Source organism: Halichoerus grypus, chromosome 1 (assembly GCF_964656455.1).
Source record: "Halichoerus grypus chromosome 1, mHalGry1.hap1.1, whole genome shotgun sequence".
Taxonomy (NCBI): Eukaryota; Metazoa; Chordata; class Mammalia; order Carnivora; family Phocidae; genus Halichoerus; species Halichoerus grypus.
Genome location: NC_135712.1, coordinates 74,401,914 through 74,414,106, shown reverse-complemented (window position 1 = coordinate 74,414,106; position 12,193 = coordinate 74,401,914). Strand labels below are relative to the sequence as shown.

At 35.6% G+C, this 12,193-nt stretch overlaps 1 protein-coding gene across 2 annotated transcripts in view; it reads right to left on the bottom strand.

Moving 5' to 3' along the window:
* Positions 1-9,486: 9,486 nt before the first annotated feature.
* The window catches only part of FGF12 (fibroblast growth factor 12), a 375,338-nt gene continuing 372,631 nt past the window's right edge, over positions 9,487-12,193 (bottom strand). For both annotated transcript variants that reach the window (XM_036109237.2, XM_036109236.2), the window contains exon 5: positions 9,487-11,475. In XM_036109237.2, coding sequence (XP_035965130.1) covers positions 11,357-11,475 — 119 coding nt within the window. In that variant the 3' untranslated portion in view covers positions 9,487-11,356. The remainder of the gene's footprint in view (positions 11,476-12,193) is intronic.

Here is a 12,193-nt window from a genome sequence, read left to right as displayed (position 1 = left end):
AGGGACATGCTATGGAAAGCAAACTTGAAACATTAGGAACAAAGAAAGAGCAACAAAAATGCCCAACATCTGAGTAAATATAATTGATTAATCTGTCCTTAAGCTCTTTAAAATATGTGCAAAAAAAAGCAGAAAGTTTAACCTTGTCTGATAAGGGCATCAATGTATGTAGATAACCATAATGTAAGAGGAGAGGCTAAAGAGAACTACAAGGAGGTAAGTTTTCTACATTCCATCCGAAGTGGTAAAATATCAATTCTAAATAAACCGTACAAAATTAAACATGCATATTGTAATCCCTAGAAAAACCACCAAATAATCCAAAAAAAGTCAGGAAAGGGGAAACAAAGAAATGCAAAACAGATGGTTAACAAAGGGAACAAACAGAAAGCAAATATAAAAATGTAAATCAAATCCAAACATATCAATAACTACATTAAATGTTGGGATGCCTGGGTGGCTCAGTCGTTAAACCTCTACCTTCCCCTCAGGTCATGATCCCAGGGTCCTGGGATAGAGCCCCATGTCAGGCTCCCTGCTCAATGGGGATTCTGCTTCTCCCTCTCCCTTTGCCTCTACCCCCAACTCATGCTCTCTCTCTCACTCTCTCAAATAAGTAAATAAAATCTTTTTTAAAAATTACATTAAATGAAAATGGCCAAAACATACCAATTAAAAGATATAGATTTTCAAGATGGATAAGGAATATTAGACAATCAAATTAATTCCTACTTTGTAATTTCTTCCATTTTACAGTGAGGAAAATGAGAATCAGAAGGGAATTCACTTACTCGAGCTCCTACACTGAGTAGATTTAGATGAGAGTTTTTCTTACTTCATAAGTATCATCACTGATTACTATACCAAATACTCTGTTCCAGTCCTCTATGGTATTGCTGAGATATGATGATATTGATGATGGTGATGATGATGATGATGATAAAATGAGGGCAATGAGGCTGCATCTAGTTAGGACTGAATTCAGGGTTCACTGGATGGGAGTCATGAACCTGTGCCTGGGGGATGTGTTACTAGGAGCTCCATTGGAAAAACCAATAACCATATAAGGAGAGAGTCAAAGATGGATGAAATGGCATCAAGCCCTATGATAATATATTGGGTCTCACCCAATTTCCAGTCTCCTCCTGTTGGAAAATAAAGGAGGACCAAGTTTCTCCCAGCTTTTCCTGAGAGTTGGCTGCCATTCTGACAGAGGCGGTTTCCAGGTGTGTTCTTTTGTGGCATTCTCCTTGCATTCAACAGGTTCTAAGCACTGGAACTCAAGACAACCTGAAGGAAATTTCTGACTCTCCTTTCTCATCATCAGGGCAAATCAAGCAGTCATATGAACCTTGACAGGTTGTGTTTCTGATGGAAAAGATAAGGACAAGGACTGGAGAAATACAGGGTAGATGGGCTTACATGGTAAAATACAGAAACAAATACCACTGAATTGCTTAGCTTTCTGGAACAGACGTGAATATTCTTTACTTGCTTGTGACAGTGTTAGTCAGTGTACATGTAACAGAGGAAGAGTCACGTGTTGCCTCTTATTTGGTTTCTAGAGGATAGTGCTGGTCAGAGAAGAAAATATCAGGGGTGACAATTTTAGAGGACAGTATGCTCTGAGTCAAAGTGTGGAAAAAACTATTGTAACCTAATTCTGTCCCAGGAACTGATGGTTTGATCCAAGACAGCAAACCAGACAGACCACAGCACTAAGAGAATCTCATAGCTAAAACTACACAGTCAGGGGAAAGTGAACTTCTTTCCAAGTAACAGAGAAGCATGTTTTAGCATATTCACCCTAAACAAAATGGCACGGTGAACCATGACAGTAGAGATGAGAAATAAAGACAGTTTTCTACAAAGGTCCAGATAATTCAAGGATGCCCTTGATGACTTTGGGGGCTACTATTCCAAGACAGCAGCCACACTTATTGACCTCATCCAGATCCAAATATCTTGTGCAGAAAAGTAAGCACTCATTTAATGGGGCTGTTTAGATAAACATCTCTCTGGGCTCAGACAGAAGAAATTATCCTTCAGTTAATTCCAAATATATAGACAAGTTTAATATAAGGCCAAGTCCTTATCTAGAAATCTCTAAATATACCACTACACTGGGGAACCTGGGTGGCTTGGTCGTTGAGCATCTTCCTTTGGCTCGGGTCGTGATCCTGGGATCCTGGGATCAAGCCCCGCATCCGGCTCCCTGCTCCACGGGGAACCTGCTTTCCCACTCCCCCTGCTTGTGTTCCCTCTCTCGCTGTGTCTCTCTTTGTCAAATGAATGAAATCTTTAAAAAATAAATAAATTAAATAAAATGAATATACCACTACACCATCTCTAGGAGATGCCAGAATATGGCAGGGACATGGCCGTAGCTTTGCATCTACTACCCCCTGCTATTCAGATTGTCTAAACCTCATCAGAAAGGGAGTCTTCTCATAACTCTCATGGATACTCATAACTCACAAGAAGTCTGGAAATCCACATTCATCCAGTCTTAAATAGCACTTAATAAATATTAAATATGCTTTTTAAGGAGGTCATTGAGTGGAGTGATTCTCAACCCCTACAGATAAGAATCACCTGTCTTCACTCCAAACCAATTTTATCTGTTTTTCTAGGCTTGAGGCTTGAGGCTTGAGCCTGAGTTCTAACATGCAATGAGGATAAGAACCACTGAAGAGGTCCAGTAATAGGAACTGAATGGGTCCTTTTGTTCCTGTAAATAAATGGAAAAGGCTGGAAAATTAAATCATCATATGCATTTTAATTGATGATTTAATTACTGGAGTCCTTCACCTGGAAGACAGATACATACACTTGACCAGAACCCAAGTCTAGTTGTAGAGGCAATGGATGGAGGAAGCAAGAAGAAGGGACGTTAACCACTTCAATTCCTGCTCTTAGGACCAAGTTCCAGATAGCTATGTATTCTCCATCAGAGAAGTGGAGAGCCCCCTGCAAGTCCACAGTTATATTGGCTATATTCTAACAGACCATAGTCATTTGTTTTGAGGCAGGTCAAAAATAGCTCTAGCGTTTAAGACGGAGAATGGGTTAGTCAAGTGGGTCATTGCCACCCTTGCCCATAATTCCATGCTTAGTTTGCATGTGTGTTGAGATGTACCTACACAGGCTATCTGCTATAGTGTGGGTGGGGTTGTACCAGTGAGACCATTAAATAAGGGTATTGTGATGGATGTTCTCCTATTTAACCAGATATGCTGAGCCAACAGAATCTGTGCTATTATTACAGAGTTATCTGGCCAAGGAAAGAACGACTACTCAAAAAATTCGGGTAAAAAATGTAAACTAATTCAAAGCTAAGTTAGTCAACCAAGTGGTGTAACAATCTGGAAATGCAGAGTTAGAGCAAAAAGATGAAGCCAAGGGTGAAAATGGGGTTGACAGAATCAAGTCAAAGCATAGATTGGCTGACATATAACTTATATATTAAAGACCTCCTCTTATAGTGTTCTCCTTGTGTATGCGTCTTTGTGCTTCTCTGGGTCAGGAACATCTTTTTCAAGATAACAAGTTACAATGGATGGCAGGGCTAATACATCAATATCTATGTAAGAGACATAGCACATTAATTAAAATATATTGTTTTCTAGATAAGCTTGTTAAATGGCTTAGAAAGATAACATAACAGCATCAATAATATTTTAAATTCTTAAGAAATACTGTGAAAGCTCATGCTCAGAGAATACATATTACTTTCAAATAAAGCATATTATCTCCCCTTCAAAACAAAACAAAACAAAACAAAAAGGGTCTGGGAATCAATGAAACATTAAGAGAATTCTATGGAAGAAGGTAACCCAAGGATTTGATGCCTGCCTAATTGTCACTCATAGGCAAAGGTAAGCAAAAAGGCATTCTCTGGTCCTCAAAGCCTCAGAATTGTTATCAGCTTAAGAACTTTTGAGAGAGTGCACCAGAACATTGCAAGCTGACTCAGAGAAGAAAACTTTGAATAGGAATTTGAAGAGGTCTGAAATTGACTATTGAAATAAGTAAGCAAAATTTAAAATTGCAGAATGAAAAAATGAAATCAATGGGAAACTGAGTAATGATTCTTATAAGTCTAATTAATGTAATTATTGGGGGATTGCTAATTAAATTAATGGAGGAGACTAAAGTGAGGAGAGACAGTTTAAAATGGAGCAAAACCTTGTGTCTTCTATAAAGTCACATACTTCCTAAGATAAAGAGCTTCCATCAGAATGATCATTTCTGCAACCTCAACCCAGTTTAAGTGAGGTGAGATGAAGTGCACTGTGGTCAAGCCCCAAAACAGATTGATCTGATCACACAGAGTTAGGTGTAATCACACAAAGTTAAATAGATGATTCATGATTAATTACTGGATGGGAATTTCATAGTACATCTGGAAAATTCTGTGTATGTATTTTTGGAGTTCATGCTTCTCAAAGACTTAATCAGATTAGAATTATTCTTATCAGTCTATTAGCAAAACTCCATCTTAATTTGAGTCATAGAGATGAAAGGTGTTTTAATGAAAATAAACTTGAATGTTAAAAATTTTTATGAGATTGTTAAAAAAACTAATGTAATCTTAATTTAATATTGTTAGCATAATGAGAATGAGGGAGTGTCTCTGGACCAGTTATATTGAGAATATCATGTTGGGTTATGCACTCCAAGTTATTAGTGTTTGCTCTGAGTGAAGTAAATAGAATGGTAAACAAAATATTTAAAATTCCTGAAAATATTTCACATGAGTAGAGAACACTTGAGTGAGAAAGAGATGACTATGATCTTCAAATATCTATATGACTCCCACAGGTAAAGGATTAAATTGACATTGACTAGACCTAGGGTGTGAAATTTGAAACAATGGGTAGAAGCTACAGAAGAACAAGTTACTTCATATAAAGAAGAACTTTATAAAACTAGTACTGCTGCCAAGTGCAATAGGCTGCTTTGGGAGATTAAATATTTATCATCATCCAGTGTTCAAATATATGCCATAATCTATAGAAAAGACTTGAGAATGGCCCAAATGGCTGTCCCAGGTGACTTTGAAGTCCCAAATAGCCATGACTTTAAGACTTGGAATGACTGTTGGGTGATATTTTGACAAGCATTTTGTAAGAGCCTAATCCTTGCAGTTTTTTTTTTTTTTTATGGGTATGAGAAAGTAGATATGATATAAACTTCTGATTTAAAATTGCCAAGCTGCATTTTCTAGTCCTCTCTGTGATGCTCATCTAAAAGCACTGACAGATATATTGAGTGGTCAAATGCATCACTTTTCTTTAAAACTGCGGCAGTTCGTGTCTTCTTCAGTGACCCACACAGTGCCTTTGCATAGCAGGCATTTAGGGAATTGAATCTATAATGCCTTTGTTTGTCCCCCCGTGGTTTATGGCAGCAGTTTTAATTCACTAATATTTGCAAAATTTTCTCTGCCAGTTTTTAGAAAATCCAACGAGTTGTGGTAGGAAATACATTCATTAACTAAAATGGAAATGTGCTGTGTTTTGCTACTCGGCATTCACTTCCAACTGCTTTTGACAAATGGACGCTGAATTTTATTCAAATATTCACCCCTCATTTATGCAGACCTGTGTATCCTTGGGGAAGTACATCCATCAGACAAGTCCAAGAAAAGCTCAGGTTCACTTAACTAGTCAAGCCATCTCAAATTCCTAGCCACGGTGGTTCATCCAAGTATGGATACATTACCCAAATTGGGCCAATGAGATTTTAGATTTTTTTTCGGCGGGACTGTAAGAGAGAACAGATTATATACATCTCTGGTGTCAGCGACTCATAACTTGAGAAGGAATACCTGACTGGCAGAGGGAAGTTCTCACATGTGGAGGTGGGCAGAGCTGGAAGAACTGCAGACAAATTAAGCCTCACTGGTGATGTGTGAACCCGGAGAAGTGCCAGTTTGGTTTGGGGATTCTGTTCAGAGCAACCAGAAGCATCGTAACAGATACAGAGGCTCAAACAAATCCAAAATCCGCCTTGACAAAACTTTGACTTTTCATTTTTATTGGTATCACCTCAGTTCCCCGCCCCCCATCTCTTCATCAGCTCAGTTCCCCGCCCCCCCCATCTCTTCATCTGAACACTCTTTCCACCTTTCATTCATAAGTATTTCCCAAGTAAAGTGTGACTTTCATGTCTCCATAACTTGTCTTCAAACTATTTCCTCTCCTTGAAGGGCTCCTTGTCATCTCTCTTTTATTGCTCAGTAAATATCTACTCTCTTTTCAAGCCCCGTTTTCCCGTTAGGCTTCATCGCTGCATTGTCAGTTGCATGGAAAAGCTTATTGTAACATTTACTTTCCGGTATTACCTTATTTATTTATGTGTCTGCCTTTCTTAGATTTTTTTTGAGACTAAAATTTAGTTTACAATCCCTAAACTCAACCACATCTCTAATTAGTACATTATGAATCAATGAAGAAATGAATGTGCTCTAGTTCTTAATCCTCAAAAAGACATTAGGTTGACCACTAGGTTCTTCATATTTAGCAAGTAATTTTTACTTTTGGCTATGATGTTCAATAAAAATTCTGACTTATTCCCCTTCTGTGAATCTAATTTTGATCTTCTTTTATAAGACACAGCGCTTTTTCACTGACACATTATAGGATAAACACATTTTTAAAAACGAGAGAGACTTCCCAGAGAAGTTTAATGCTAAAAAAACAAAGAAGTGCAAGTATTTTGTCTACATGCATGAGCATCTCAAGATTTTAACTGCTTTTTACTTCAGGAAGATTGTGATGTATAAACATTTTACAAATCTGATCTCAAAAAATAATGATTTGAATAGTCTGTGCTTCAATGCAAAAATGAAACATTAATTTGTTCAGTTTCTCATACATGTTTATTAAACATTTCAGTGTCAATAATTTCTTAAAATTGTAACATTTAACCTTGTAATGGATCTAATACCAATTATATTCATGGGAGTGTATTTTGGACTTTTGAACAACTTTAAGTAAAATGAATGCCAGTGTCTTCAAGTTGTGCTTGGAGCAAAGACAAAGAAACATCAACTCATTCTTTCCAACTAATAGAACATCTAATGATGCAATGTTTATGAGGACATTATTTCAAAGCTATTGTACTGTTAAATATATTTTTGCTTCTGTTGCTGAAGCCTAATATATCATCTCTGAACATTAGCAGTTTTCATGTAATTTAGATTTTAAATATTGAATTTTTAACTTGGGCTCCAAGGAAAAATCCTAAAAAATAAAGATCTGCATTTAACATCTTTTTCCTGCCCTCAACCATAACTTTTCAATCCGAAATGACTTCTCATGGAATCTATGTCAGGAAGTATAGCTTTTTAAGATAACTTTTTAAAAATAAATTTAAAAACCCCTCGCTTCTATGTTAAAGAGGGAATTCAGAATCACTGAAGTTCTGAAGGAGCATGTGCTTTGATTATTATTTCTACCAGTTCCTTTTTTTATTATAAAGTGGCAATTTATATTACCATTAGAAATATACATTTGTATATAAAGTTTTGCATTCAAATCTCTTTATTTTTTGATTAGCTATGACTAAAGAACACAAGTCAAATAAAAACTCTATATATCCTAATTTCAGAAGCATATGTATATATACACATATATATTTGTAGAACAATCCACTGTTTTAAATGTGATTCTGATTTAAAAAATGCTATTTACAATTTTATGACAGAGAAATAATCTCAGCCTTTTATGCTATTAAAATGAGCAGGGAATTTTGATGTTTGTGTGTGTCTCACCTTGTGCAGACGAAATTAAGTAACATCATGGAAAAACCTTCTCAGAGCAAGACCTTGTAGACTAAGCCATGAGGATAGTAGATTTGCTATTTCTGGGTCTGTGTTTAAAAAAATTACTGTTGATGTAGTCACGCTTCTTCACCAAGAAATCAGTGGTCTCAAATTAGGACCTTCAAACGTTGCAATACACAATAAGCCATTCTTCATCCTTTACTTTGCCCTTAATACTCTCATCTCTTGCTAGTGGCACCACAGCACCACCATCCATAGATATAATACCTATCTGCAGCCGTGTCATTTTCCTAAATTGAAGAATTCTTCTAAAAAGCTATCTGGATTAAAATGAGGCCCATAAAGCATCACAATTTACATCAAATTGATGTCTTTTTATTGCGCCAATCCATAGCGGCTAAAAATGTGCTATGAAATTCATATGTAAAATTCAAAACCCAAACTATTACTGTAATCAAGAACAGGTTGGCTGGCTGTCCTCCAGTTTCCTGAAGCACAAAAGGCTCTAAATTAGCAAATGGAACTTCAGCACCATTTTGTTTCTATACCTCAAACATCTAGCTTAAAAATCAAGGGAAGTATATTGACCAAAAAACTATTTTGAGATTCTCAAAAGTTTTGTTTTCATTCTTAAGACCATTGATTTTGAAACATGTTACAATAAGGACTCTTAGAATAAACACATCTTAACTTATATGTACATAGTCAATTACAAAGCTTTACTAAAAGTTGTATTTTTCCTGAGAATATCCCAATGCATTAAAAAAAGAGCTTATTTTATTTATGGGAACATAAGATATGGATGAATTGAGACCCAGAAATTGGAATGACAAAAATCAAAGTAAAGAATTCTTTCACTTGGAAGAACCTGAAAAACTATTTAAACTGGCTCATGTTTTTGGAGGAAATAGAATAATTATATGTTTATATTTGGTAATTGTTTGAAAACCTAGGCAGTGAATACTGACTTTTTCTATTAAAGGTTTTATGTACTTAAAAAGTAAGCAGCAGTTAAGCAAATGTTCACCCTACGCTCTAAACTACAGTTTTTGTCAGGTTAATATGTAAAAGAAATAGGAGGTTTCCAATTTATTCTTCAAAATTAATTATAAATAAGGCAAAGCTAATTTCTAAACATTTTACTGTAGTCAACATTTGCTTCAATGATATGAAAAAAACAATAGAGAAATTGGGTGGTTAGACTTCTGTTTCTTAATTGCTATCAGGAAGAAGACAAATAGGAGTCTCGGTGATAAATGATGGACAGCCATTGACAATTGAGGGGAAAATTGTGTTGGGAGTTTATATCTCTATCACATTTTTCATAATATTGAACCAGATTAAATATATTGTCATGAAATGATTAGTGTAATTAATAACACTTTGTGAAATTGTCAATTGTGTTACTGATGAATTTGTGGGTTGTGTGTGTGTGTGTGTGTCACCATAAAATCTCAAGTCATTTCATGCTAAATGAGCCTGTGACCCATTTTGTAGAAGCCTCTTTCTTTTTATTTTTTCAAAGAAAACGAGGCTTTGTGCATGGGATTTGTTTGTTCCTACAAGTGACAGGTGTGTTTAAAATCAAGTTGAATCAAGAGTGACAAGGAGAAATACAACCAGATTGGTAATTTTTTTTACAAGGGTATTTTTTTCCTAGAAGAGAACATTCTTTTTTTTCCTTTTAACTTAAATGTCTTTATTTGTTACTTTCAAAATATTTTGGTTAAACAAATAACTTTTGCAAATGTGTGTTCAAAATCCTTGCCTAGATGCCTAACTTTTATTCTTTACAACCGATAAGGCAAATTCCTCCATTTCATTTTCTGCTAACCTCCTGATAACGTAAATAGAGTACTTGGTGAAGGACACAAACCACTATTAAAGAATAATGATTGTGTAGAGTGAGGGGAACTACATTGACTTTGAAAGAATACAGCAACCAATGGCAAGGTCATTTAAGTGAAGGCCTAGAGCTTCTGCAAAGTGTATATATTTTAGGGAGTCATATTTGGAACAATACATGCTGGACAGTAGAGCTATAGGAGAAGTAACATGCTAAGTCTTCTCATTGATAATATCCATAATTCTGCATACATTTTTTAACATTCTGTTTTGTTTTAATTTGGATGTCTCTATACCATTCCTGATTTGTAGGACTAAGTAGATCTATTTTTTTCCCCAAGGCAATTGTACAACGTTCATTTCTTCCCTAATATTTTTCTAATACTTGAGTATTCCTAACTATGCATTTGCCTAGTCCTTACACTGAGTTCTTTTATTTTTTTTAACTACATTAAGCTCACACAAGCCTGTGCATTGGAACCATAGGTGTTCTCTATACCCCTTGAAAATTCAGTGTATCAAGTTCCCTTCTGTGTTCTAGGAGACAGAGTTATTGTCAACTAGACTTATTAACAAGGATATATAGCAACAAGCAAGCCACTGGCTTCACGAGATAGTAAGTCAGGAATTTCACAGCCATGCCTCCCAATTTCTTCCTGAAGTTTGGAAAATGCTACATACATAAAACTCTGGTAAGGTATAAAGGCAAATACGATTTGCTTTGACCCCTAGGATTTATTTCCTTGTGTGAAACCCCTTTTCTTTCTTTCCTGCTGCAAGAGATGGTACAAAATTCTCTAACACAGCTAGACATGCACCTATACTCTCAAAGCTGTGCACAGTGTGAAAAATCAGGCCAAATGATAAGAGCATATATCTTATTCATCACTGCCCAGGCATGGCAATGACACAGAATTCCCATAAGTAAACTCAGCCTTAGAACACATTTTTTTCCCTAAATAACTAAAAAAATGAGATCCTGGATTAATTCCTTTGATAAAAAAATATGATAATATACTAGGTTAATCTGAAACTCTTTTTATGAAGGATGGAATCAGTTAATACCATTAAATTCAACAAAAGTCTATCTTTTGCATAAAATAATTGTAAGTAACAAATTCAAGAATAAAACTTTAAACTTTTAAACGATTCCTGGCTTATACCATATGGGCATTAGAACAATCTATAATTTGTACATGTTCAGTATCATGGTAAAAAAAAAATCCTGGAAACAGGATGTAATTATGTGTCAATTCCAGATGCCCAAATAAAATTCAAATTCAACACAAAGCACATCACAGCATTATCCAAAGTTTAAGTTACTCAGGGTATTACATTGATTGGTAAGTTCAATTCTCCAAAACCCTTGTCTTTAAGATAATAACTTTATTTCAAATTCATCATAGTTATGTCTTCATTATAATTAGCCTTCTATTAATAACAGCACAATGTTGTGGTGTCTTGATTTATTTTTTTCCCTTGATTTTATGTGTGCTAGTATTTGTGCATGTGCACTTTCTACCACATTGCAACAGGCAAGCTTTGGTTCAATTTCTTTGTCCTACACAAAGGAAGATTTTTGAGTGCAGAATCTTAGTCACTAGGTCCTGGGTTGCCATTTTGTTTTCCTCTCCTTGGGTGGATTTATTGGGAGGAGATGGGTAAAGGGGAGGGGAGAAAGGGAAGGGATGAGAGAGGGAAAAAGGGAAGAGTTCTCAGCTATGTTGAATCTTGATTCACGACTTTGCCTCCATTCATGGTTGGTGTTCCAGAACTTTTCCTTGAACGCCCTTGTTTTTCTCCAATTTCATGAAGTGATGGCTCTCTGTACATACACACTGAAAAGCAAAATTACATCAATTACTTATTATAATTGTAGACATCAATTTGGCTTCAATAAACATCTCAAATTTTATTTTACAATATTCTTCACTCTCATCACTAGCTCTTCTCCCCAGTGTAAAAACGAGTTTTAACTTGATAACATATTTAGTGGATACAAATGGTCCTCTTCCAATTCTATCAGTCATAACCTTTTAAGTCTTCTTGAACTGCAGACATAGAGTGGTTTCTGTTCTCTTACAGATAAGGCTTGAGTCTTACCTGTCTGCTAAACTATATAATAGGATTTTCATCTAGAGTTCGAGGGGACATTGTGAGTATACGATTAAAAGGATAGAAATAGATACTTTTTTAAGTCCTTGGTCTGCAACCTAGTTTGCAAAGGAAAAAAAAAATCCTTAATTACATGCTCCTAATCTTTACCCTACTACAAGTAATATGACATTGTTATATCAAATTGAAACATTTACCACCAATTTTCAGGGCATCCTACATAAGAAATGATAATAGGAGGGAGGACAGAGGAAAACAAACAAACAAACAAAATGCCATTTTCCTGATTGTTCCATGTTTGAATATGCAACTGTGAGATTTTATTTCACATCTATATAAAACAGTTCCTCTCTCCTCTATTGTTTTGTCTGGCTCTAAAGCTCAGTCATCTGTGAATTATCACAGCTATTGCTAGATTACTGCACAGAAAGAATAATATTT